This window comes from Haliaeetus albicilla, chromosome 12 (assembly GCF_947461875.1).
Source record: "Haliaeetus albicilla chromosome 12, bHalAlb1.1, whole genome shotgun sequence".
NCBI lineage: Eukaryota > Metazoa > Chordata > Aves > Accipitriformes > Accipitridae > Haliaeetus > Haliaeetus albicilla.
This window is the reverse complement of record NC_091494.1, coordinates 27,324,623-27,352,513: the sequence shown is the minus strand read 5'-3', so window position 1 is coordinate 27,352,513 and position 27,891 is coordinate 27,324,623. Positions and strand designations below refer to the sequence as shown.

The 27,891-nt window shown below is 54.7% G+C and overlaps 1 protein-coding gene and 1 long non-coding RNA gene across 5 annotated transcripts in view; one reads left to right on the top strand and one right to left on the bottom strand.

The window, feature by feature from the left end:
• The window catches only part of CORO2B (coronin 2B), a 45,566-nt gene extending 34,856 nt beyond the window's left edge, over positions 1–10,710 (bottom strand). For 2 of the 4 annotated variants that reach the window (XM_069798671.1, XM_069798673.1), the window contains exons 1-2: positions 10,405–10,710; positions 3,081–3,170 (exon numbers count right to left, since the gene is read on the bottom strand). Coding sequence is in view for 2 of the 4 variants with exons in the window: in XM_069798670.1 (XP_069654771.1) it covers positions 10,405–10,419 (15 nt within the window). In the remaining 2 variants the exon portion in view is untranslated. The remainder of the gene's footprint in view (positions 1–3,080; positions 3,171–10,404) is intronic. The other 2 variants (XM_069798670.1, XM_069798674.1) reach the window with 1 other exon arrangement.
• Positions 10,711–12,270: 1,560 nt separating this feature from the next.
• LOC138688093 (uncharacterized) lies at positions 12,271–24,234 on the top strand. Its single transcript, XR_011327157.1, has 3 exons — positions 12,271–12,579; positions 18,130–18,360; positions 22,088–24,234. It is a non-coding gene; the product is annotated as an uncharacterized lncRNA (long non-coding RNA).
• Positions 24,235–27,891: the final 3,657 nt, after the last annotated feature.

The following is a 27,891-nucleotide window of genomic DNA, read 5'->3' as shown; positions in this document are numbered from 1 at the left end:
GAATCCACACACCAAACCTCTCTCCCCCGGGCAGGGTCGGCAGGGGAGCAGGATGGACACTGCTGACACCGAGTCCGATGGCGAGATACAAGCGCTACGGGAGCGGTGGCTTCGCTCAAGGGGTGTATTTGGGCTGCCCCACGCTCAGCCGTGAGCAAAGCAGCAGCACCAGGGCTGCCGTGAAGCTCTGTGAGATGATGTCCCCCTGCGAGGAAGTCACGTTTGGGCAGAGGAGAGACCAGGGACACCAGGCAGTCATACAGCCCAGGGCAGAGCTCCCAAGGGGCTGAGACCCCCCCACCACAGCACTGCTCTGATTTGGTCCCCCCAAAGTGGGGCTGAGCTGCCAAGAGCCAGAGCAGATGTCTGCTTCTGCACCCATTGGGGCAGTGGGTGCACCCCAGCTGCCTAACGGTGACCCCGGAGCAGGGGGTGGGGGGGCCTGAGATGGGATTTTTGGCAGGTACAGTTCACTTTGGGAAAGGCACTTGTCCTTAGTGCACGGACAAGGAGAAGAGGCAAAGAGAGTTCTGTGTTTATCCAACTTGTAGAGAGCAGTAGATTGATTTTACAAATATTAAGGATTAATCCCATTAATATGGTCTAAACAAAGGACAAAAGACAGATGAACATTTCTGAAGCAATATCTGCCAGCTGAGTTTTTTCCAGCCTGGAAGGAAGTGACTGGGATTTCCCTGGAGTTCAACTTTTCAATGATTTCTTCTTTCTAGAGACCCCTGACTGCCTGGGAAGAGCCTCTCCTCTTCCCAAGCCGCTGGGAAAAAAAATCACCAAGCGAGGCCAGATGTCTCCTGGCCATGGGGCCAGGCTGTCACTGCCAGTCCCCATCGCTCCTTGACCACAGTGCTGCTTCCCACCCACCCTGGGCACTTCACATGGTCCCACAGATGTCACGGACTGCCTGGGAACGATACATAAAGCATCCCTGGCACCAGGATTTGCGGTACCGGCAGGGGCCCCATTTTGGACCATTTTCTCCCCAGGAAACCTTCCGGGGGAGGCAAACCAAACCTCTCCTGGGCCCACGTGCTGAGAAGAAACACAAATCTCACGCTCATCAATAAATACTGTAAACAAGCAGAATTTTCCTCCCACTCTGTTTCCCAACTTCTTCCCACCCTGTGAAGCCGACGGAAACATCCTGATGAAGCACAAAGCGTTTCTGGCCCCCAGAGCTGCCCTGGGTCACTGACCACAGGATTTTATCCTCCTCCCTCCTCCAGCTTCTTGGAATAATGTTTCCTTGAGGGCAAAAATATTGCATGCTTTTTCTCAACTTCAGAGGTTTTTAGGAAACTCAGAGAGGGGAAAAAAAGTCTCTTTTCACGTGTTGAGATGAGCGGGTAACCGAGCCAGGCGCTTGTCCATGAGCGTTATTTCACATCGCATCACACGTCATCAAGAAGACTGAGTCAAGAGACTTGGTCACAACAGGTTTTTTCCAGCCAGGATCCAGCAGTTTTAAGCAGAATAAGAGGGGTTGCCTGTATAACAACCTCCGGTGGGAGGATGCCATAAATCCAACCCCTCCTAAACTCACCTGCTTTTTAATTGCAAAGAGGTGAAAAGCCACACGCACAGGTATTAAAGGGCTGGGGGACGGTGGGGACACAAGTGGCTGCCAGACCTCACGGGTAAGAAACTGCTTGGGAAGATGCTTTCGGTGCATTAGCATGAAAAATTCGGGGCAAAGAGGACTGCTGGGAGCACTAACATTTCTACTTTTGTCATAGCCTGAAAAAAATCTTTACCAAGCCCCAGCTTTGTACAGGATATGAACCATAGAAACTTATTTATCCTGGCAAATGGGACTTTTCTAAAGCAGGAAGATAGCGCATGGGTGAGCAGCTCAGACACCTCTCCCTCACTTGCTATTTTCCATCCAAAACCCCCACAATGTTCCCCGGGAATGAGCACACCGGGGTGTTCCTCGGGACATGGGGCAGCATCCCACAGCCCAGGCTCCGGTGGCTCCTTTTCCATCCCAGCTGCTCCTGCACAGAGCCATTCGCTCCTGGACAGCTTACAAAACCACAAGGGTTTTTTGGAGGTTTATCCCAGTTGGGGGCAAAAGTTTTCCAAAAGAGAAGAAGGAAAGAAAACAAAAAAAAAGAAGAAAAACAAACACCATCTTCTAAATATTTCAGGCTTCAGAAATGCGTTTCCTGGCCAGTGTGAGGAAGTGCCAGAGCCTGGGTAGATGGTCACAGGACAGCTGGGGCCAGGATGCGGGAGGCACCGACCCCGCCACTGCCAGCCTGCGCAGTGCCCGCCGGGGAGCTGGAGCCCGGACAAGCCCTGCCTTGTGCGTCGGCTCCCAGGAAGAGGGAAACCATCCACAAAAGTGAAATGGAGACTTGTTATACAGGCACAAACAAGAGCGCCGGGAAGCTCATATATGAACGGTTGCGATATTCCTCCTCTGCCCTGTGATGTGCATGCATTCACCACAGCCTTCAATCTCGCCTTTTCCCTATTTTTCCTGGCATTTTGGCACACAATGCTCTAGAATCGGGTTTCTTTGCACTTAATGTAATTGCGAGAGCAGCTAAAGCGACTCTCTTTGCCAGAGGTTTGTAGTGAACTGACCCGGAGCTGTGAACCCCCCTGGGAAGGTGCAGGAGCTGGTGTCCCGCAGGCTGAGCCCGCACGGGATGCTCGCACACCACAGCCTCGCCATGTTCACCCAAGCAATATTTCTGTACATTCAGCTTTTTGGCCACTTGCTTAAAGGACTCAGCATTTCTGCAAGGACTGAGACTTCCGTGGATCTGCTCTCATCTGATGTACAGAGCTTCTTTGGGGTACAGGGTCAAATTTTGGAAGGAGGAGAGCTGCGGCAGCTGCTGCACTCCTCTTGATAAAAAATGCTTTTCTGGACACGCAACCGCCTGCCCAGCTATCTGCAGAGGAATTTGGGATGGGCAAGAGGGGCTGCTGGTGGCAGACCCCCACCCTAGGCATGGCACCATATCCCTGGGCTGTTTCCATCCCCCTCCGGCCCCCCCCGGAGCTGCCCTGGGGTCCGTCGGGGCGCGGGCGCAGCGCGGGGTCCTCACCTGCCCTGCTCTGCTCCGCGGGCTCGTCGGGCGCTTCCTGACACCCAGGAACGGACACGGGGCTCAGGGAAACGTGGGTGCTCCTCGACCCTGGAAGAAAGGGAAACCCTTTGATTACAGCAGGATCGCTGTCGCCTGCCCCAAGCCCCTCAACCTCGGCTTCACCAGAGGCACTCGAGAAATGCTGGGTGCCAACATGCACTGGGGTGCAGCCGCTGGTGCCAGCGCAGCTGCAGGCAGCTAATTCCTCATGATATGAGGATTAGCTTCAGCCCCCCGCTCTCGTCGCGGGCCCCCAGCTCCGCACGGTGAGACTGCTGGTTATCCCAGCTGTGAGGAGGGATTTCATAGCGTGAGCTGAGCGATCCTTCATTCACCAGTGGGGATATCGAGCCCCAAAGCACCCGGTGCAGAGGCTCTGGGTGCTGGCAGCTGGCATGGGGATGGCCCCAGCCTGCCTGCAGCCATGGGTCCTGCAGCCTCTGCAGCCACAGGACCCCCAAGCACCACGGCCACATTCCTGATGCTGCTGGCACGGATGGGTCAGGATGTGGCCCCCATCACTCTGGAGCTGCCCCAGGCCCTGTGAGGGCCAGCGTGCCTTGCAACGGACATGCAGAGATGGTCCTGCACGCAGACAGAGGCACCATTATTCTCTGGGGAATTTATAGCAGCCATTGTACAGGCGGAGAGCAGGGATGCTCAGAGCGGAAGGCGACCAGGGCTGGGCTGTCCGAAGGGACAGCCATGGCTGCAAAGGGACCCTCATCCCTGCATCGCTGACAGCTCGGGCTTTGGTGGCAGCCCCAGCACCCCTACGACCCCAGGAACCAGCCTTTGAGGTCCTTCCCATTACCAAAACCAAACAGCATTAACTCTGTGACAGTGATGCCCAGCACTGGCACACCCCTGTCCCCAACACAGGCACGTGCACATCCCCAGGCTGGACTCAGCAGCTTCCCCGGCTGCACCGCGGGGCTTTTTGGCTGGACCGTGGCTATTCCCCACCCTTCGGCACAGAAGGTGGGTGAGGATTTTTCCATAAGGCCCAACAGCTTGTTTGAGGGATTCTCACAGCAGGTTGTCGACAGAAGAAACCACCGCTCCGAGAGGGGGAAAATCCGGGTCCACTTCCCGGTGGGAGGACAGGGGCTGCAGTCGGCACCCAGACAGGGAGAGCAGCGCATTGCAGCTTGCAGGCACACCTCCTGTCCTGGTGCTGAGCAGGAGCAGGCGCTTCCTCGGCCGTGCTTTTACATGAGCATGGAGCAACAGGTTGGAAAGCCTCATTTTTGGTGCAGCGAGGTGGCTGTCACCCTGCTCTGCTTGAGGATGCCGGGGTTTCCCATCGAGCAGGGTCTCTGACATGCTCCCCAGCTGCATGCCACAGCAGGACCCCAATCTGGGCTTGAGTCTGAAGGGTTTAGCCCTATTTCCCTGCTCTCTGCAACTCAAGAAACATCTTGGCTGCTCCAGCACTGCCCTGGCACCACCTCTCTCTGAGCAGTTTTGCTCCCAGGGCTTTTCACGGCAATGCTCGAGGCTCTGCAGACTGACTCCGGCCGGAGAGCTGCAGCGAGGGGGCTTTGCCAACAGCTTTGCGATGAACAAAGGAGCGCGGGATTTCTGGGAGCTGAGCTTGGCACTGGTCCCCTCCCATCTTGGGAACGATGGGATTCACAGATTTGTGGGGCACTCTAGCAGCTGGCTCTGTCACGTAGATTTTGCCTGCTGCCAGATTTGGGTAATTACACACTGACTCGGGAGATAGGAATCCAGGATTCAGCTCCTTCGAGCTCTCTTCTAGCTGGGTAATGAATTGAACTATTCATCATTTGATAAAATTTCCATGAAAAGAAGAAGAAGGGGGGGGTGACCCTGAGTTGCATTTGCAGGGTATGAATTACAGCACCCAGTGAGCCTGCTGGCCACAGACGGGCAATGTTAAAGCACCAGATTAATGCTACATTGAATCTCAATTAAAACTCATTAAAAAGCCACAGGCCAGACAAGTTGCCTTTGATGAGAGTAATACTTCTTGAAACGGGAAGCTTCCATTTTTAGACTCAAAGCGGCCTGTTATGCTTGTTCCCGACCCTCAGAAATCCCACCAAAGCTCAAGATTAGTGAACATCATCCCTGTTGGAGACAAGGGAACTCGTTCTGTACTTCATTAACAATTCAGCACTGACTGCCTTGTTCCATCCCGGTCTGGCTGGTAAGCAATGTGACCTCCTTACCTCCTTCCAGCTGTGGCACCACGCACCATTACCTGATCTCCACCCATCAGGTGCTGCAAAGCAGCCCCTCCAGAAAAGCCACCATCCCTCCATACCTGCCTCGGACCCACCTTGGGAATCCATTTTGCACAATTACTCACGAGCAATGTCTGCCTGGGCAGCCCAAATGAGCGAGGCTTTTCCAACCGCCACATCGTTGAACCCCAACTAAAAATATACGGATTTTAAGGCAGCAAGAGGCAGAGAAAGCCCTGCTCCTCCCACACCCGCCATGGGTTGTTTCTGCCTTTACTGCTGCCTCCATGCCCCTCTCCCACCAGGAAGAGCATCTGCCCTTTGTCACAGCACCGTGCCAGCGGCTTGCTGTGACACTCAGTCCTGTGTGGGCACGTGGCCCCACTCCCCGGTGCACAGCCCCAGCTCGGTTCAGGGTTAAAGGAGCCCTGTTGACCTGAACACCATGAGCAAAACCACATGCAATGATAAAAATTAATCTATTTTCTAGAGGTGTGGGTTAGCTTGCACCTAATCCATTAACATGAGTTTTATTATTTGGAGCCGTTTCTCAAGCATGAGAGCATGCACGGTGCTTCATCAGATTCCTTTTTAGCGAACTGCTTAGAGAAGACTTCACCCGTTATTTCTCCAGAAATAAAGTCAATCTGTGGTGTCCAAAGCCTAATTTCTGCAAAGCCATCTTCCCTGATAACATGGCCCAGTGCCCCCAATCAAGCTTCCTATTGATTGAACCACTATCAGCTTTTCCATGGGATCAGCGTTTGCCCCAGACACACTAAACCTGCCCTTACCAACAAGGCGGACAACACTGCGACTCACCATCAGAAACATCATGGCATTGTAACCGTAACCTCCCAATCAAGGGCCTCTGCGGTTATTACTATTTACCCTTGTTAGGGCATCAGTTATTTACTACGGTTGATCACGACAGGCCATAGTTGCAATTTCCTCTCTGGGTTTTGGTTTTGGCTTCATCTGCTTGCTGAACTATGAAGACGAGCCGTTATTTAGGCAGCATGGCTCAATGACTAATGCCAATTAATACAACACATAATAAAGCCAGAGGAGACCATTGGATAACTCAGGCTAATGCACGCCACAGGACTTCCCAGATGGCATCCTCTTTTAAACCACATCTTTTAGAAAAACCTCCAGTCGTTTTAAAACTATATTCCCAAAATTAACATGCCCCCACTAACTCGTGTTCATGGTTAATTATATTTAGGGCTTTGGAAAGAGCCTCTGGCGATGGGTGGGAGCTGGAAGCACCATTGCCATACCAAGGGACTTCTGCCACACCTCCGCCTGCCAAAACACACCCAGCACAATCCCTGCTCGGAGGTTAAATTTGTCTAGTCCTTCCCCGACCACAGGATTCCCACTTGTGTATCCCCAAAGATCCTGTTACCCTTTCGATGGCAAATAAATTTGGAGAGCCCAGTCGTGGGCTCTTTCCTCCCACTTCTGTTCTCCATCCTGTGACTCACATCCCTTCTCCCCCGAGCCCCGCGCCGCCCGCTTGCCATCAGCCCGGCTTCGTGCTCTTCCTGCTCACTGGTATGAAGCAGAAAGTCATCTGGGGTGAGGAATTAACTCACACAGCCCCAGTAAACCCCAGCCATCAAGAAATTCCCCATTTGCCGTGAGACCCGGGCCTGTCAGCGCTGTTTGCCTATTGCTTTTGCAAGCAGACTTGTTCAGCTTCGTAAGACGGACCCTTTTCTTTACAAGTAAGGCATTTGGGCTGGTTTTCTGTTTGCAAGCAACAGAGACCGAACCTGAACCCCAGACCCTGGCAGGACCAGCTGATCTACAGCGGGGATGAAGTTGCCCCTGATTCCTACGGCACCTTCTCAGCTGAAGACCACCTCACTGGCTCTTACTGCAGAACCCAGAGAAAGGCCTAGCCAGGCAGAGCTGGTGTGGCATGCCACGCCACGCCATGCCACGCCACACTACACCACACCATGCCATGCCATGCCATGCCAGGGAGGTGTCACAGAGTTCGGGCAGATCCCCAAGCATGAGGCGTGGGCTCTTTTTGCATTTCAATCAGTCCTTTCTCCATCCTATTTATAACCTGCTTAAATTCTCCTGGGTAGCAAACTCCCCCAAAAGAGCAAGGTCTGGGGATGTGGCTGCTTGCATTTCTTCCTGTGGGAGGGGAAGGGGGTGGCTTGGGACACGGATTAAACCAGCTTGTTTCACATACTGACAGCAGATATTCCTGCCCCCTCCTTGCCTTCCCCAGTCCCCCACACACACCAGGAAAAGCTTTTCATGCCTCCCCATGCCTCGGGCTTGCACTAGGACAGCTCTGCCTGGTGTTAGGCACCCAGACCTGATTTTCAAATCTGTTTTCCTCTAAGGATGAATTGCTCAGGGATATTTGCAAAGTTTGTAAAATCCTACCCATGGCTCCTGTTTTCCACACTGCCTGGGAAGCAGCCCCAGCGTGGGAAGAGTTGTTGCAGGAACACCGCAAATGCCTGTCCCTGATAGCACTGGGAGCTGTGGGCTTTACTGGTTTTAGTTGGACGCCTGCTGCTGGACAGGATGCAAAGACCCCAGAAGTCCCCTGGGGCTCTCCCCTTCACCTGCCCCACTGTCCCAAACCTCCCTGTTTCCCCCAACCTTGGGTCACCGAACCCTTCCCCAAGTCCCTGCCTCGCACTGACTCCTGTCAGCCAAAACCACAGAGAAAAACCATGTCCTCTATCATGGATGCTTGTGCCCCTTTCTTTTCCCCTCACCACATCAGCCTGGGCCATACGTGCCAGCCTCACTCCCAGGGGAAGGACCAGTGCGTTGAAGACACATTCACCACCTCAGTCCTGTGGTCCATGCCCCGATTTGCCTGCAAAGACCCCAGTGCTGATGCTGTGACAGGTCAGGAGCCTGCTCTTGGGTTTTCTTTAACTTCCATCAGGATAGTCCATATTGCAGGAAATAAAATCTATAAGGTGTATTAGAGCTTTACAGTGCTTTAGCAAAAGTATATTTTGTGCGCATGACATAGATCTTCCTAGTTTGCACTTCCATTCCCCAAAAATTAACAGCAGAGCCCTTCCCCATCCTACTGAAGGTGCTTTCCTTACAGCCCTGTGGCCTTTTCTCAATGTAGCTCTGAATAAATCTATCTGCACTCAGAAAAAAAATCTGTGAATGAGCACTGCAAATTAGTCAGCCTGGCTTAAAACTGTGACACTTGATTTCAGTGAGTTTGTAGTTCTTTTAACCCAATTGACCTTTCAGGTCCAGCCATCAATCCCTCTCTCAGCACCCAGAAGAGCTGGAAACACACTTTTTCTTGATGCTGGTGGGTTTGTCGAGCTGGCAGGGGCTGCGGGACTGCGCGATGCAGCATGAGGCGCATGGAAATACCCAACAAATGCAAATGCCGGTGACCGCCCAGCGAACGCCAAGCAGGCAAAATGCAAGTTATTTGGTAAGAACAAAGGACGGGAGAGAGCGATTCCTCCCCAGCAGCATCTTCACTGGGGAGCCTAGGCACACACCAGCGTCAGCTCTGGCGCTGCTTGAGGCTCTTTGGATGTCCCCAGCACACTCATGACAACACGCGTGCCCCAGCTGCATGTCCCCTCCTGCCAGGGAGGCCAGCGACATTTGGGGTGAAAGGCAGCAAAGCGAGCCCAGCTCCCGCTGCCATCCCTGGGCATGTCCCGCCTCAGGGCTCAGAGAAGGACGACAAGAGCTTCAGTCCCATTTGCTTCCACTCAGCATGCACCAAGGTAGTTAACTCGGTGCTGTTCCCAATGCCCCGGCAAGTCTGCGCTACGGCCCCATGAGCCATGCCACAGCCTGGATCAGCAGTGTGGCACCAAACACCCGCAGGGACGCCGTCAGTCCCATGCCCGGGATGGCAATCACAGCCCACCGAGACCCTTCCAGCTATGGCCACATCCTGCCTGCCACGGGGCCAGGCAGCCCTGCACTTGGGGGGGCCTTCCTGGGGCAGGGGGGCTATTGTTTCACCTTGAGCCTGTGAACCATTAGACTCATCGGCATGACCACGACAGGACATGACATCCTCGTGTCGGGGCCGTGGAGTGAGAAGGAGGGCTTGGGCCAAGCAGGTCCAGCTTGGACTGCTCTGCTCCCAAAGTCCCATGGCTGCCCCAGTCTGGAGGTGGCCCCTTTCCTCCAGACACTGCCGTATCATGCACTAATTCAGCAGGATGCTGTGTGCTCTGGACCACCCCCATGGCAGATTCACCCTGGCACAACCCTGACCCACCGCAGGATGGGGTGAGCGGGAGGTGATGAACTCGGCTCCCAGGCACAAGGGATCATGGGGATGGCGAGAAATGGGAAACAGTCCTTGGAGAGCAAACCCTTCCCCTCCGCAGCACTGGCAGCAATCTGGGAGAGCCAAGCTCTAAGGCTGATCCAGCAGAAGGTTAGATTTGGGGGACCCAAGCAGCCCCACATCACCTCCCACACCCAGGAGCTCTGCTCGGTGTGGGTTTGCTGAGCCGCCGCTGAGCCCCTTCCACGCCAAAGCCCTCCCCATCGTGCTCCATAATCCCCCCCAACCCCATTCCCGAGGTCTTTCCCACTCCCCCCCCCCCCCCAGACAAGCCGGCAGCCACCTGTAGAGATCTCGGCAGCATCTGCCGAGCGGCCGCGCAAAGCGGCTTATAGCGGGGTCCGCCCGCAGGGGATGCTCAGCCCTCCCCCGGCCCTCCCGGCCGGCTGCTCCAAGGGTTAAAAATGCAGCACGGCTGCGAGCTGGAGGGCCCGAACAAGCGGGAGACGCGAGGAAAACAATAAAATAATATTATAATAATAATAAATAGAATAATAATAAATAAAATAAAACAATAATAAATAAAATAAAGTAAGATAAAATAATAAAATAAAAAAACAAAACAAAATAAAGTAAAAGAAATAAATAAAAAGCAGCAGCCTGGGCGGGGGGAGGCGGTGGCCGGCCCGCCCCCCCCTCCGCAGCCCCCAGCGCGGCACCTTGCGGGCAGCGGGGCGGGGGGGCGGCACGTCGCGGGGCCGGCACAGCATCCGAGCCGGGGAAGGCAGGTCCTTACCTTGGTGACAGTCATGCGGGAAGTCGCGGAGGGATGAGGGAGCTCCGCGGGCGGCGGGGAGGGGAGGGGGGGGAGGAAGATGGGCGGGGGGGTGGGTGGAGAAAAAAAAGGGGGGGAAATAAAAAATAAAGGAGAAAAAGGAGGCCCGGGCTGGGGCGGCGGGGGTGAGGGACGCTGCTGCAGAGGAACGGGCGCCGGCGGCCGCAGCCGAGCGGGGGGAGCCCGCAGCCCGCTGCCCGCAGCCCTCCGCCGCCCGCCCGGGCGAGCAGCCGAAGCGGTCGGTCCTCGGCGCGGCGGCGGCGGTGATGTCAGCCCGCGCCGCCGTGACGGAGCAGCCGCCTCCCGCGGGGGAGGGGGGCAGGCAGGGGCAGGCGGGGAGGCCTGCCAAGGCTGGGGGGGGAGCGGGTGCCGCTCAGCGCCGGGGAGAAGAAAAGGCGGGTTTTTAACTCTTTGCCCACCCGAATTTCCCGTTCCCGGGGGCGAGAGGCCGGGCAGGCACCTGCTGCCCCCCCCCGCCCCGGGGATGCGCGGGGGGGTGGCGGCCTCCCTGCACGCAGTCGATCCCTCGGGGTCCGGCGGTGACCAGTAAGACCGGCGTGGACCCGCTGGGAGCGCGATAGCTCTCCTCTCTGCAAAGCCATAAAAATAAGCGGGGCTTCCTGGGCGCCGGGCTGCGTCGGCAGCTCCTGCGGGGTGACTGCAACCAAGTCACGTATTCCGTCATCGCCCTTCTGCGGCGGGAGCCGGGGATGTGCCGCAGGGATCGCACCTTGCCGTCTGGTCCCTCCCGGCTGGGCATCGTAGCAGGGTCCTACAGCATCCGTAAGCATCCATCCGTGTGCTCGTTTCCCTTCGCATACAACACGATTTTCTTTTTTTTTTCCCTATTATAGACAGTGACAAGTGACAACACCAGAGACCACTGCTTTGTTCCAGAGCTGTCAGTTCCATTTTCTAGGCGAATGAAGGGTGGCCCAGACTGGAGGTGGCCTCAGATGCACAGGGTTACTTAGGTCTCCGGTGTCCCACCATGCCCAGGTACCTCCACAGACCGCGGCCCAAACAGGTGCCGCAAGGTCATCGATGAGGGAGTAAAATCTGTGTAATTTTACCCTGCTTCCTCTTCTCACCACCCAGCAAACCACCCTCCTGACGGCACCGATTCAAAACACATTCAGCAGTGCAGGGTACCAGGCGGTGCTGAAGCATCCCTGCTAGCCATGGCCTGCGTTGCCAGGCCTTGCACCCTTGCACACCCTTACACCAGCCACAAAACACAGGCATTTTCTCACATTTTTAAAGATCCCCATCATTGGAGATGAGAGAAGCAATACTTAGAAAAAGTAGCATTTTAGCTCGTTGTCTCCTTGTTACAAGGGAATGAAACCAGCGGGATACAGCCCAGGCACAGATTTATCCAGCCGTTAGATTAGATGTTGCACCAACTTATTTTATTGTTGCTGAATTAAAACTACTTGAGGCCAATACCAAATGCATTTCCAGTTCCCCTTAAAGAAAAGCACTCTGCCAATAAACAAAGGATTTCCTTTTTATAAGGAGATTATTCAGCCAAGAGTCTGATGAAAGATTACTGAGTTTTATTCTGGTGTCAAGCCTTCCCATAAAATACCAGTGGATCTGATAACAAGTGAATACTGGGAGTTGTAAAAAAACGTCTGTCTTCTGATATTCTTCTAAAAATCAACTCCGTTTTTAAAGACAAGCCATGTGCTGTGAGCTGGACTGGAAACTGAAAAAGGTTAATGCAATTAATGTAGAGCTAATGACATTACCCAGTAGAAGAAGCCACCTCTAATTCCCAAACCACCCAGCGATGACCTCTTCCCAACAAAAAAACACATTTTCCCAGGACCTGGTGATGGAAGCGGAAGGCTCGATGCAGACAGAGATGATGCTTAAAACCAGACAGAGCTTGGGAGGTGACCGAGACGGGGGATACTGAGGCCTAGATAAGCCAAATGGGAAGAAACCAGGCTCTTGCAAAGCCTTAGAGGAGCCGCCGTGCCCCGGCTGCCTTCGCTCGTGCCGTGGAAGCGGCAGTTCCCGGGGCCTGCTGTGCCTCCTGCGCTCGTCTGGAGCTGCTGGGATTAATTAGCACCAATTAGCTGATTGAAACAACTCACTTGGAGCAGCAAACTGGGACAGCCAGCAAAGGTATGGTGAGAAGGGAAAGGCTGCTGGGAAGGCATGTGTTGCTGGGTGGTTCCCGGGGGCCTGATCCAGCTGATGGAGGGAGGCTGCAGCCACCCGGCCTCTCCATGTCGTGGTAAACCCCAGCATCGCCCAAACCCCAAATGCTGCTGCTGGGGGGAATCCCAGAAATGTTGGGGAAAGTGTTGGGACCCTCTTTGTGGGGGGGGAGCATGGAGCAGGGAGGGCTGGGGGAGCCGGTGCAGCCCCACCAGCCAAGTCCTTGCCGGGGAGCGGGAGGGATGCTGGGCCCTTGCTGGGGTGGGAAGGTGGGATTTTGCAGCGATGGGGAAGCTGCAGCAGTGCTGGCCCGGCAGAGCACGGGGCAATTCCCTGCCCTGAGTGCCTGCGCTGTGGCTGCCCTCCAGCAACGCTGTGGGCTGAGGGCACCCCTTGCAGCATTTCTGCACGCGTCCCAGCAGAAAATGGCATTAATGGGTGCGTGGGGCACTGCTGAGAGCTCGTGGGGGTGAACAGGCCCTTAGCTTTGCCCCACCACCAGGAAAATAGCATGGGCTCCTTGTTCCACCCGCACGGCACAGCAACTCCGACACCAAATCATCTGGCTGTTGGCAGACTGGAAAGGATTTTATTATATTTTGATCAAAATTAAGCCAGTGATAGATCCCAGGAGCTTTGTTACCGGGGCTTTGCTTTGAAGGTTTTTTGGGACTCCATTCATGCCCCAGGCTGGACTTGCTTTCCGGGGGGGGCCAAGGAGGAGGGGGCTTGCCGGGGCTGTGCAGAGCTGCACTGACAGCACCCGCTCTCCTGCTGCAGTGCCCAAGGAAAGGGAGATGCTCAGCACCTGCAAAGCATTAAAATCTCCTGCTGGCACGGTGCAGGATCGGTCCTGGCCTCCTCCGGCTGGAGTTACCTGCAGGGGAAATCAGCATCAAACATCGGCTGCGTGGGGAGGATCACTTGGTCCCCATGCTCTCGGGAGGATGCCTACGGGATGGCCAACGGGAATACTCCCGTGGGGCTGGATCAGGCCATGCAGCCGCAACCCTGTGCAGATACATCTGCTGCAAAGAGCTATGGAGCAGAGAGCCCTTACTGGAGGGAGCTGCAATTTCCCACCCGCAGCGTGTCCTTGGTGATGCCAAGAGCGGTGTGATGCCACACTTCCGAGCCAGGCCAAGCAGCCATGGCGGGCATGGAGCCATGTGGGTGCCAGGGGCTGGGGCGAGGAGCGGCGGTGGGGGTGGCTTGGGCTCCCTCTCCCGGCTCTGCTGAGATAAAATTGGTGCATATATCACGGGGATGGGAAGCTCGCAAGCCTGTGAGCACACGCCTCTGCAACGGATGGCGTGGGGACAGGACAGAGGATGCCAGGGGACCCCAGGGACAGTGGGGGGGGGCCATGTGGCACTGCACAGCCCTTGGGGCAAGCAAAAGTCCATAGCCACTGCTGCAGCAGAGCAAACCCAGGCAGATGGATGCTCAGAGGCCTGAGCTGGGCTAATTAACAGAAGCCCTCCCGAAACCAGGCTGGGGGGGCCCCTGTGCCCCCCTATCCCCCGCCTCGCAGCATCTGGAGCCCACGCGCAGAGCACGGCTGCATTTCCTTCCTGCCATGCGGCTCATCCCACCCCTCTATTTATCTGCGTGTTTAATTTACTGGCGCTGCTGAGCAGGAGGAAGGAGATGCTGCCTCTGTGGATGTGAGCAATTAAAACAAGTCATCGGGAAAATTGGAGCCTGCCTGCCTGCCTGGACAGCGGGGCAGGGGCTGCAGGAAGAGCGTCCTTGTAGTGCCTGTGTCCAGGAGATTCGGGACATGTAACGCTGCAGACGCACTTCTGTCTTCAGCGCAATACATCACCTTGTTCATGGAAAGCTCCTGAGAGAAATATTGCCGAACCCATCCCGAATCGTAAGTCTGGAGAGACTTCATCAGCCCATTACTCACTACTTGGCTTGCCTGAGCCAGGCTGGGCTCTGGGGCAAGCTCCAAGGCTGAGCTGGTTACACCACGGGTGCGTTTAGCCCTTCATATGAAACTCGGAAAAACACATCTCTCTTGCACCAGGCTGTGCTTGCAGACATAGGAGAATACTAACAAAGCCACGCTGTAACACATAATCACTGTGTCACCAGAGAGCCCTGGTTATGAGATGATTCATGAATGGAGCTGGCCAAGTCACTTGCTGCAAGCCCATGATGGCTTTGCTCTGGGGATGCAGGTCAGGCCCCAAATCTCCTGCACGAGGTGTCTGCCCAGCTGGCTGGGAGACCAAACCGCTCAGTGCTTGGGGCTGGCTGGGCTCCATTAGCACCGGAGTGCTGGAGGGACAGACTGGGACCGAGGCTGCCATCTGAGGTCCCAATGCTGCCGCCGGAGGCGGTGGTCCCGATGTTGCCACGAGCATGAGCCACCCCAGAGGCAGGTGGAACAAGCCTTCATGTCTTCCAGGTCCGTGCTCTTTCTCAGCAATGCCATTCCTCCTGAAATGAAGGACGTGTGGTCCTCTTAGCAAATACTTGATCCTTAAGGGAAGATCCACTGAGCTGGCTCCTTGCCCCATCAAAAATGAGTTACAGTTCTCAGAGGCGCTCCCATCGCTGGACTGGTGGAGTAGGGTGGCCAAAGCTCAGCGCATTGTTTGCGCTGGCTAAAATTACACTGAAATAAATATAGCATAGATACTACATACAGTCTGTGCACGGCAAATTGTCCTGGATTATCCCCAGAGTTACTGCAGCTGTGAATTATATGGAGGTTAATGTTTGGATTTCATACCAGATAATTTATAGAGAAGTCCAGGGACGGCTTTCATCTGCTTTGATGAAAGTTCATCTGGAATAACAATAACTTGGTAGAACCTGGCACTTGGACTGCACTGAAAACCCAAGCCCTTCTACTTGAAAGCAAAATGTTTCCATTTAAAAACACTGTTAGCAAGAACAAACATCTCTCTATTACTGACTCTCCTTGCTCTTCCCCTCTGCTACAGTCATCTGGTTCAGATTAGTCCTGGATAAGGTCCCGTTTTGCTCAGGGAACTAGGAGGGGAACTTGGAGCTATTTCTACTCATTTCAAATATGAATTGAATGTGGTGCACAAATGAAAACGCAATGAGCTCCAACATGTGAAGGGAATCAAAGAGACATGGCAGCTCCTCCCAGTGGAAAATCACTTCTAACGGCATGGGAGATGGAGGGTGGGAGCTGAGTTTCCCACCTCAAAGCAGTGCCCTCGGTCCCCAAACCCCAGGCAACCACCAGGACCGGTAGCAATGACCCCTGGCAAGGGGGAAGCTGTGGCTGAAGTGTGGGTTTGAGGGAGAAGCCCAGTTTGGTTAGGCCAGGCCAGCACCAGGCTCTGGGGCTCCTCCATACTGGCTGGGAGCAGAGGGTCCCAAACTGCTCTCCTGACACCCATCATCTTCTCACCCCAGCGGGAAACTGCTGTTTTCTCCAGCTAGGAGGAGGGACAGCCTTCCTTGCTCACCTCCCCAGCGAGGGTGCCAGCAGCCTCTGCTAGCTGGCTGGGAGGAAAGTCCTCCTCTCACGAGCGGGAAAAGCTATTCCCAAGAAAAACCAAACAAGAGGGAGCGTCTCGACACCAGCAAGTTAAATCTAGCCCCTTCTTGTGGCTTGTTGTTTACATAGCGCCTGTTTATAGCCAGCTCTTGCCATAGCTGCTAATTTGATAGCATGTGATGGATCGGAAACGCTTTGCAGAAGATGACAGAGAGAAAAACAGCCGTCGCGTCAGAGGCTGGAGCAAAGCAAGAGAGCCAGGGTGAAGAGCTGTTTAGATTTGGGGTTGGTGTGTTTTGGGGAGATAAAGAGATAAATATAACATATTGTGTGTGTGTATATATATATATATATAAAACTACCTTGGGGTACTCAGAGCTTGACCCTGCCTGGTGTGCTTCTTCCATACAGGTAGGTCGGTGGCTGCTGCAGCACTTGAGCATCGGGTGTGTGATGCAAAGTGCCCACGCAGCAACACCATCTCCTGCAGCAGGACTTGCCGCAGTGAGGGGCGAGCTGCCTGCAGCCAGGCAGCAGCCAGGAAAGGACGGTCACATACTGCAAGCGAAGACCTCAAGTCCCCCGGCCACGGGAGAGTGATTCAACGCATGCCTGAGCTCCTGACGGCAGCAGAAATAAGGATGTGCTTGAAGTTAACTACATGTTTGTGTGTCCTCCCTCGGGGTCACTGTCTGGAGGTGGGTCTGAAGCAGCCCGAGTTCATTGCAGAGTAGCCAAGGTGTGAGTTACCTGTAGAGGAGTTGCGGTTCTTTTATTTTTTTCACTCTACCCAAAGAAAACTGTGGTTATTCAGGTGTTGAGATGGTGTTTGCAGCCCATGAAGCACTCTGAACTCAGCTTCACCCGGTGCCAGCTAGCACAGAAAACCTGTCCCTCAGCAGGGACACTGCACCAACATCTCAGGGAGACAGATTTCACTGGAAACACAGAGCTGATCTCCACCTTTGAACCTGTTTCACCCTGTCCCTGGCTTTGCAAGGGGGCTGCCTGTCCTCACCTGCATTTCTCCAGCTCAGCAGAGCTGCTGGCTTGCAGCAGCGCCTGTCACCAGGCTGGTGGCTCCTGCGGTGGCTCATCACCGTGTCCCACACTAAGCATTCGTGTGGTTTCAGGCATTCCTTCTCCTGCATCTCAGCACACCAGCGATGGCTGTGATCTGTTGGCTTTGGGCTAGCTGGGGTGGAAAACACCCTGAGGTCAGCGGGTTTTTCCAGGGCTTTTCAGGAGGTGGCCGGGCTCTTGCTGCTAAATGAAGGGCTTGGGCTGGGGGCACAAAAGACTTTAAAATTATTTTTTAAAAGAAGCCTTTTGAAAGTGTTCGCTGTCTTTTGATGGGCTGGGCATGTTGTGGGTTTGGTGGCTCGTGTCCCAGCAAGGATATTTCCAGTGACCTCTCGGACACGCAGCTCAAGGACAGATTTGCATCTTCTCCTGTGCAGCATCGCTCTCCATGTTGATGGCTCTGGCCATGGCAGAGGAGATGGTGGCTTCCCCTTGAGCTGCCCACCCAGCAAGGTTTTCTGACCCTTTGAGAGGAGGGGGCTGTTGGCAAGAGCAGCTTTTCTGGCTCAGCCTCCCTAACCCAACACGTGCCACGAGGAGGTCTGAAATCAGACGGCTCATTCGGGTACCTGTGAATGGGTGCTGGCTCCTGAGCTTGGGTGAAATGCTGCTGCCCAAAGGATGTTTGAAGCCTCCATCCTCTTCGTGAGACACAGCAATGTCCTTCCTCCTCTTCTCCTATTTACAGAGGTGCTCCTGGTGCTTTGGTCTCCAGGCAGTGTGCCTGGGTTCCCCAGGGGCATATGGATTTGCAGGCACTGAAGGACTGGCATGGATCAGAGGCAGCGCTGTGAGCTGAGCTTTCAGCATCTCAGTTTGCTGTCAGCTCTGCTCCCCAGCTAAACCTTTTATAAAAGGCCTGTCCAGTGCCTTGTGCAAACCATGACCTAGCCCTCCTTTCTGAAAATACTTCCCAGCTTCCTTATTTTCTGCCCATACAGAGTTTCTTGGTGGAAAACCAGAGGGCTGAGCATCAGATGGTGCAGAAGAGAAGCTGGGGTCTTCTGGAGCTCTTCCATTGCTCCCTGCTGGAGGAAGATGAACCTGTGGGGTCCCAGAGCAGCTCTAAACCTAAACCCAGGCAGGAGAGATTTAAATGAGCAATAAGTGGGAAAACCCAAGGCAATTACAAAAATCCTGTGGAAACCAGCTTTTTCCCCAGCTTGACCAAGGTGAGAAGCCCTCCTTGCATGGGTGGCTCTGCTCTGTCACTGTTCCCCAAAGCCAACATGCTCCCAACACATTCCCCCCATCCTCCAGCTCCGAGGCAGAGCTGTGGCTCCCACCGCGGGCTGTGTGTTGTGGTAACCCCCTGTGCTTCTCTCACAAAGCTCCTCTCTGCTTCTAGTGCCAATGGCTAAAGCACAAGAGACCAGAGGGACAATATTGGGTTAAAACCATGCACCGAGGTCTCTCAGCTATCTCCTACAGAGGACGTTCCCAACCTGGCAGCATTTGGGTACCATGGGGCCCAAGAGCTGTGGATGAATCTCAAAGAGGTTCCCAGGGTCGTAATATTGTCCCCTATAGAGAGAGGCTGGGTGGACATGGAGGAGAGCAGCAAAAAGGACAGGGGGGTGCAGTCCCCTTCCAGCGGGGACCCGAGTTGAGCCCCTGGGACCATACGGGGAGCTCATTTCCTAACCCTCGTCAGCCTGGGTCTTCCTGGCTAACCACCGCTGCTCAGACAGGCAAATGCCTGATACAGATTTCGATTTAAATGGAGTCCAGATTTAAGACTGCACTGTCACATCTCCTGCTGGGGAAAAACATACATTGAATTTGGAAACCCAGAGGATACAGTGGCAGATCGGAAAGTGGCCGGAGTTGGGAGGTCTCCTCGCAGTGCAGAGGGCATGGAAATGGGACTCCATTTTAAGCAGAGCATCCTGGCAAGCGTCCTGAGCTGTGCGAAGCTAGCCCGGGCAATTTAAGAAGGGTTTTCCATAGCTTGAGTCTGTTGTTTGGTGAATGTGTTTGGCAGTTGTCTCCAATATGCATTTTAAAGGCAAACCTGAAACGCCTGGCCCACTTGCTCTTTTTCCTCTCACAGCACGAGCATCCCCAAGTCTCCCTGGGCTCAGGAGCGGGGGGGAGGGTGTGTGTGTGACACCGTTGGGGTGGGCAGAGTGACCAGGCCCCCTCAATCGCTCCCACTGACCTGTGTGGGTGACCTGCCAAGGATCCCCACAATGATCACGTCACCAGAAATGGGATCTGCTCCCCAGCTGGAAGACCCCACGCAATGCTTGGAAAAGGGGCTGGGGAAGCAGCAGCTGATGGGAGCCCACCAAAGCTCCTCACTCCCCCCAGTACCCCCAACCTCTGCACCCCTCACCCCCATCTGCCATTCCCACCTAGTTTGCCAGGACAAATTGGAGAAGGAAAATGCTGAGAAACAAGCCCCGAGTCAAACACTTCTCCAAGCAGCTTTTGTGTGTCGCCTTCCTATGGTCCTTCATTGTGGGGGTCCGAGCCTGGGGTACTGCAGCATTTTTAAAAGGCTGAGCCTGAAGCACTTTGCAGCATTTTGGGGGTGAGTCCAAGGCACACCATAGCATTTCTGGGGTCCCAGCCTGGGGCACTGCAGCATCCTTCAGGGACTGAGCCCAGGGTGCACTGCAGCATTTTTAGAGGGCTGAAGCTGGGGTACCACAGCCTTTTGGGGGGAGCTGAGCCAGGGCCACTGCAGCATTTGGGGGGGCTGGGTCCAAGATGGACTGCAATATCTTTCAAGGGTTGAGTCTGGGGCACAGTGCAGCATTTTGGGGGGCTGAACCCAGGGTGGAGCACAGCATTTTAGGGGGCCTGAACCCAGGATGCACTGCAGACATTTGGGGAGGGGGGCTGAATCCAAGGCACACTGTTACATTTTGGGGGGCAGAGCCCAGGACACACCGCAGACATTTGGGGAGTGGGGGCTGAATCCAAGGCACACCATTGCACTTTAGGGGGGCTAAGCCCATGGTGCACTGCAGCCTTTGGGGGGGACTGAAACCAGGATACACCCCAGCATTCTGGGGAGGCTGAACCCAAGGCACATAGTTGCATTTTGGGGTGCTGAGCCCAGGACACACTGAACATTTTGGGGCGCTAAACCCAGGGTGCACCGCAGCATTTTTTTGGGGGGGAGGGCTGAAACCAGGATCCACCTCAGCATTTTGGGGGGCTGAGCCCAGGACACACTGCAGCATTTTGGGGGGGCTGAACCCAGGTGCACCACAGCATTTTGGGGGCTGAGCCGAGGGTGCACTGCAGCATTTTGGGCGGGCTGAACCCAGGAACCACCTCAGCATTTTGGGGGGCCGAGCCCAGGGTGCACCCAGCCTTTTGGGGGGGCTGAGCCCAGGGCGCACGGCAGCATTTGGGGGCTGAGCCCAGCGTTCACCCCAGCATTTTGGGGGCTGAAACCAGGATCCAGCCCAGCATTTTGGGTGGGCTGAGCCCAGGGTGCCCAGCAGCATTCTGGGGGACTGAGCCCAGGGTGCACCGCAACGTTTTGGGGGACTGAGCCCAGCGTGCACCCCAGCATTTTGGGGGCTGAAATCAGGATCCACCTCAGCATTTTGGGGGGCTGAGCCCAGGACACACCGCAGCATTTTGGGGGGCTGAGCCCAGGGTGCACAGCAGCATTTTTGGGCCCAGCCCGCCCCACCGGCAGCCCCGGCAGCACGGGCGGCCGCGTTTGCCCTCTAGCGCCGGCCGCTTCCCTGCACGGCGGCCGCATCCTGCACCGGGCCCGCGGGGGCGGGGGAGGGCGGAGCCTGCGGGCACCCAGCTCCCCGGCTCCCCTCTGCCCTGGGGGTTTTGCAGAACCGACCCGGCAGAACCCGGTCCCACAGCGGGACTTGCGCGGGGTGCTGCGCCGGGCGGGTACCCTGGGGAGGGCTCGCCCCCCCCCCCCCTTCGCCCCGGGGGTCTCCCCGCCTTGCCCCCAGCCTGGCCAGCCCTGGAGCAGCTGACCCAGAGCAGGCCAAATCCCACCCGGCTCTGGCACCCCACATCAGCTGAAGCCTGTGCCGGTGCCGGCCGTGGCGGGCACCCGTGCTGGAGTGGGGAGCTGAGCTGGGGCTGAGCCAGATCCAACGGCGTGACTCTATGCAGGACCAGGGGTGAGAGAAGGTGCACAAAGCCACCACAATTTCCACTAAAGCCGTGAAATAATTACAAATTTTTATCAAAATGCATAGCGCTCTCCCCCATCACCCCTTATTTTAGCGGCGGGAGGCCAGGGCTTGCAGCATCAAGGCTAACTGCCTGTGCGTTAATGGGATGGGTTGCTCAGCCTTTGCAGGGGACAGGCACCCCGGCAGCGTGCCGGCACAGACACGGGGCTGTGACAGCATCAGATGGGACAGGACAGCACACGATGCACAGGACACGCCAGGCAGAGCCTCGGCAGCAATGCACCACAACGCCGACCAGAGCCGTGTGCCTGGCACAGTGGCTGTAAAGCCATTTCCATTCCCTGAGCTTTTTACAAATATTTTGGAGCAAAATAAATAATAGCAAACAACGCGCCGCTGGGGAAAGACACAAAGCATGACCAAGGAGCTGGGACGGTGGGGTGCGTTTCCAGGGTCCAGCAGTTTCATCAGCTCCGCCAGAGCTCAGCTGTATTTTACACATGGTAGTCGCTGATCCCAAAACTCATGGCAACGGAGGCCGCAGGGGTGCTTGGCCATCTGCACCCTCCCATGTCTCAGTTTACCCAGAGGAAGCATGGCAGCCGCTGCCCTCCAAGCATTGACTCTGGGCAGGCGCGGCGTTTCTGCAGTGCTACGGGTACATTGGCTGAACAACGCTTCACACCCCAAAAATAAAAATTTCTGAGCATCATTGCTAGCAGCTATGTTTATTTGCTAAATGTTTATTTAAACACAAGCTTTTTCTGCCCAGGAGGAGAGAGTTTTGGTCCTAGTGCCTGCAGACCCACGGCCGAGCCGGGGAGCAAGGGAAGGCGACCCTTTGTGTGTAACACATGGAGAAAGTGCATCAGCTTTCACCCTTCTTGGCAGTTTTTAAGAGGCTGTTTGAGCCCTCTCCGGTGCCAGAAGCGCTCCCTGCCCACCCACACATGCTGCACACGTTTCATGCAGCTCCGGGTTAATTTTCTGGCAAATGTCAGCCAACCCTGTTGGAAACGTGGGTTTGGGGCTGGCGATGGAGAGCCCACTTCCGCGGGGTGACTCACGCTGGGAGCATGGCCGTGTGCAGCGCACCTCTCAGCCAGATACTGCTGCGAAAAGGTCTCTCGCTGCCGCTTTGTACCGGTCTTGTCTCTGATTCTCCTTCCCTGCTTATTTTCATCACCTTCTGCTGCGGTTGCTGGTAGGAGAGAGCCTGTCGGAGAGCTCAAACAGGGAGGTTTTGGTCAGCTTTGCTGGAGCATGGGCGCATGTCACGAGCTCTGGCCATTCCTGTGCTCAGCCCCAGCTGGGCTGGAGCCACCTGGGTCTGATCCAGCGCAGCAGCTGCCGGAGCCACAGCTGGCCCCAGATCCTGCCCTCTCCCACGGGACACACCAGGCAGGGTCCTCCCCTCTGGCACCCAGGGCTGCTTCATCTCCCTCTGTCCCCCGTGTCCCTGTCCCCAGGGCTGCTGAGGGAGCACCCCAGCAGCTTGGTGCTCCGTTTTGGGGCTGCAGCAGGAGTGTGCTGTCAGCTGTGAGTCCAAAGATAAATGAGCTCATCAGGCTGCAAGTGCTAATTAGCAGTCTGTGCTTAAAAGGGTTGGAGCTGGACCAAGGGCAGTGTTTTGTTGGTGTTGCAAGAAGTTGTGAGGTCCTACAGCTTCCCCTGGTGCAGGAGTCTGTCCTGGAGAGACACCAAAATCTTTCTGCCCAGCTTTGCACCCAGAGCTAGTGTCTTCCCAGGCTGGATCCATGTCTCTGTATGAAGGCTGCTGTGGGGCTGTGTTGGAGGACCCTCCGCCTGGGGTGAGTACTGGGGTCTGTGGCTGCTCGAGTGTGGAGGGTGCTGTCCTGGTTTGTCTGTGGCTGTCAGCAAAGCTCAGCCGTATCTCTAACAAAGCCTGCTGGACCCTACCAGGTGCTGCAGCACCCATGGGTCCCAGGTGCCTCTGAGCACTTTGCTGTTGGGGTCCTGGAGGTCCAGCCTGGCCCCGGTGTTGGTTATCTGCATGGATCTGCCCATGGGCTCTGCAGAGGCAGCTTCTCCTCTGAGCAACACTTTATGGTCTTGCTGCTCTAAGTGGTGTTAGAGAAGGCTGGAGTGAGCTGTTAGCTCTCGCTCTGGGGGCTCAGCTCTGGAGGATGCTGCTTATATGGGCATGAAGTTACATGACTGTTGGCTTGCTCCTGTATGTGCTACTTAAATGTATCCCTGGGGTAGTGAAATGAGCCCTGTGCATGTCCCCAGGCTCTGCAGGCTCCTATCTGGCTCCATGCAGGGTTAAAGGGAGCTGTTGACCCCCTCAGATGAAGTCAAGCCAATGCATCTCCTCTGCTGTCAACATCTCAGCTACTTGCTGGAAATACCCATTTCATCTCTCAAATAGGAAACCTTGCTATGTAGAGAGAAATGCCTTAATCTCCATTCTTGACTTACTCCGAATTAGCAGGTACCTCTGTTGTCCTGGCTCAAACACTACCTGTGGGGCAAAAACCCCAGTGTGACCCTTGCTGGTGTGTGTCCCCCCTCAAGGTGACTGTGACCACAGGGCTGAGCATAGCAAGCTTTGGCAGAGGCTGCCGCACCCCAGACCAGGCGTGAGGTGATGTGCCGTGCCATGCTCACGTGTATGCTCCGTGGCTGGACACCACATGGGGCCGGGGACACCGAGCAGCCCCAGGAGGTGGGACATCCCCCTTCCTTTAGCTGGGATCATCTCTGAAGGGCTTTGGGGTGCATGCTATGGCCCAGCTGCTGGTACAGGGTGACTTCCCATGATTTCCCTTCCAGTGAGCATGAGCGAGCCAGTGCTGTCCCCCCGCAGAGGAGCAGGCAGGGGAGAGCTGCCTGCAGGCAGCAGGGAAGCCAGCATGCTCATTTTTTAAGTATTACATGCTTTTCTGTGAATAAACTTGGGAGTTTTAATAGCAATATTGTTTATCTGTCTGTGAATGTGCACACATGTAGGAGGAAGAGAGTGGAGGGAGCTGAAATGACAAAATAAGGAAATTTGGGGATCAGGGGCCAGTTGTGCTGATAACTGGGTTGTTGTTGCTGTAGCTGCTGAGGACGCTCTATGTCCTGGTGAGCTTGTTAGAGGGTCCTGCCATGGGGATGTGAATCCTAAATCTTAAACAGCCTCACCCTCCCCAGCAGTGCAATAAACTGGAAGGAAACGGAGGGCACAGCCTGCCTGCCCTGCACAGAGAGCTCTTGGGAATGAAAAATGGGCTTTTAATTTCAATCCTGTGGCATCCTTTGCAGGGGAGTCAGGAAAAGGCTGGTTCTCCAAAATGCTGACCGCTGCCACCTTTGCACATCATTCCCCCGGCCCTGAGCTAGGAGAGTTTTGCAAGGGAAATAAAAGCAGCTCGAGCATGAGAAAACCCTGCTGCCAGGCTATGGCAAGTTCACTTCTGGTGTTGGGGAGTCCAGAGCAGCCCCCCAAATGCCAGAAATATCTGCAAAATTTCTTTTTAGGGTGTTCCAGCTTTGCTTTATATTTCTCCTGCCCAGCCACGCAGTGGATAGGGGGATCTGGCTGCAAAACAACTTGGGTAACCATAGGGCTGGATCAAAAGCGTTTGTGTTTGGTCCGGGCCCACTTAACACTTCAAAAGGTGATGAAAAGAGGTTGTGTGCATGTGTGTGAAGTGAAAAATACTGTAAAAAATTCCTCTTTTATAAATCCCCGCAGCTGAAATGGGGCCTGGGACAGGCTGCCAAGTGTTGTGGAGAAGAAACCAATCCACCCGCTCTGGTTTGATTTTTCTAACAGACCTAGGCGAGCACAGCAGCAGAACAATAATTTAGAGCTCCCCTAAATGGTTTTCAGGTGTGAGTAGGTAGCATAACATGGGCTATAACACTAAATGAAAGGAATGGCTTTGCTTCCATAAATGTATTAACAATACATCATACTTAAGAGCAATAGAGACTTGGCTACATAAACCGAGATTTTTTTACATGATAGGAGTATGGAAAAAAAGTTGAAGTAGTAATTTTACAGTCAAGAGGTCCTGTAGTGATGGTTATAGCAGGGTTTCTGGACTGGAGAGATCCAGCCCGGGTCTGGATCTGGGCTGCTCGGGTATCAGCAGCATCTGATGGATGCAGGTTGTGCCATTTGAGCGCTGTCCACATGCCGTTGTAGTGTGCTGTGCCGGGATTGCTGTGGAGCGCGGTGAGATGTCACCGCAGCCCCTGCCTGGACACCCTCCGTCCCTGAGGTCTTGCTGAGCTTGGAACTGGCAGGTGCAGCATCTCCAGCAAGGACCTGACTGGTCCCAGTGAAAGGCGGCTGCTGGAGGAAGGGTCCCTGGCTGTAACCTTCCCCAGCTTGCCATGCAGGGGCTGCAGGATCATGCCAAGGGCTGGGTGTTGCCTTGGCTCTCTCCGCCATGGGGATGGGGATGGGACTGGGGTGAAGGCTCTTCAGCCTTTGGCACAGGAACCAGCTCCTGTTGTGTTTCTAATACAGAGCCGACCTACAAGGACCTGCTCCCTCGGGGCTGTGGGTGTCCCACCTCAGCAGTAATTTATCAAGTCAGGCAAAGCTTGCACCTGGGCTCCCTGACTCCCTGCAGTCTCCAGCTAGTGTTCGTGTAATGCTCCCGATACAATTCTGACAGTGTTGGGGGGAAAAGCACCTTTAAAGGGTTTGGCAAGTCCCTCTTCATTTCTAGAGCAGGGGGAGTGAAGTGTCTGGAGGTTTCATGACATCATTTGAGGCTTTTTTCCCTTCCTCAAACAATAAACAAGTACATTTGCCATGGGCCTGGCTTCCCTTGCCCTGACCACCTGCACAACGTACTGCATCTAATGAAACACATGTTTTCCCAGCAGTCTGGCCTGGAGGAAAACGTCTGCAAAATGACATATTCTTCCAGTTACAGTTTGCAAAATTGGTGGGGGTGTTTTTGTTTTTTTTTTTTCCCCTAAAGTGCTAAATATAGCCTCCTTGAGTCAGGAGTGGGACCACTTCTACCGGCTCAGGGTTAGGAGGTAGAAGAGTAGAAGATGTGCTGCAACACTGGCAGTAGCCGTGGAGGAGCAGGAGAAAGGAGGAAGTCTGCTTTAATATGGGTAGTGCTTGTGGGGCGATGAAAGTTGTCTTTCCTTGTTACATGCTTAATTAAAAAGGAAGCAAAGGGGATACTTGTGAATTCTCACGTTCAGCTGAGCTTGGAGGCTGAGCCGAGGGGCCCTCCCGCCGAGCCCTCCCTAGCGTGCATCGGCCCATCCCGCTGGAAAAGGCTGGTTTTAAAAGCGAACGATGTGGAAATAATTAAAACTCTAGGTTTATAAGATGACTTCGAGCTTTTTAAATCTGTAACTACCAAAAGATGTTGAGAACTTTAAAAAATGCAGTGTCTTACCAAGAAGCAGCTGAAATGGAAGGAAGAGAAAGTTGGGACGTGCTGTAAGCAGTCGGTGCTGCTTTGTAACGGGAGCATCGGCAGAAGTGGCTGTGGGCACCGATGCCTTGGGTTTTGAGGGCTCTGGAAAATGAGATTTGCTGAGGTTGCTGTTAAATTATAAAACATCCTTTTTCATCTGAAACCCAAGTTGGTTTTCATATTAGACACCAGTATCGACCCGTGTGGGATGAGCAGCGTGTGGCACTCAGCTGTGGTTCACACCGGGTTTTATTCCATCCCAGCAGCATCCTGACATCAGGAGAGGTGCCTTTATACATAATACTTGACTCCATCACAAATATGGCATGCAGGTGGCATAGAAAAATCTATATGTCCACTGAAAGAAAGATCTTAAAACCTGCTTCCTGACAGATTTATTTAGTTTATGAAGGTGGTCATTTATTAAAGCACTGCATTCGGTATAAATATCTTTTGTGAATAGAATCATTTTTCATTTGTCATAACTTGGAAAATACAAAGTAGACAGCCTGTTTTCCTTACTTTTATTTCATTCTGATGCATGAAGTCTCTTTAGGATAGGATTTTATCAGTGGCGAAGAGATTTTACAGGTGCCTGTGCTGTCTGCCTGGGCTACTCTGAGGACAGGCTCCCCTGGAGCATCCCTGGGCTGGGTCAGGGGCTGTCCCCTGCTTTGTGACAGGCTTGCAAAGGACCACCAGCAGCAGCATCTGGCCGCTTCGGGAGGTCTGGGCTGCAGGGAGAGGTAGAGGGCTGCAGACCCGGGGTGAGATCCAGCACCGTCTGCCAGAGGATATGCTGGAGTTTGGTTTGAAACAGGCAAGTTGCCAGGAAGGTGGGCAGCCCTGGGGACTGACTAATCCCTGCTCTGCCCTCCCGAGTGGGTGCCAGCCCGCTGCAGCTGCTGGCACGTCCCTGGTGTGTGCTGGCGGGGAGTTCTCTCTATTCCTAATCTGTCCCAGGCCCCGGGCTGGTTTGGGCAGCAAAACATCTTTTTCCTGTTACAAGCCAGGGCAGGTTTCTTGCTGATGCTGCATCCTTCCCCATGAGCCGGCATTTCTGTGACACTGATTCATCCCCACTTGCTGAAATACAGTTGCTTAACCATCCCCGCCTGGCCCTGCTCCTGCCTGGCCCTGAGAGCACTGGCTGGGGACAGTCCCAGGGGTG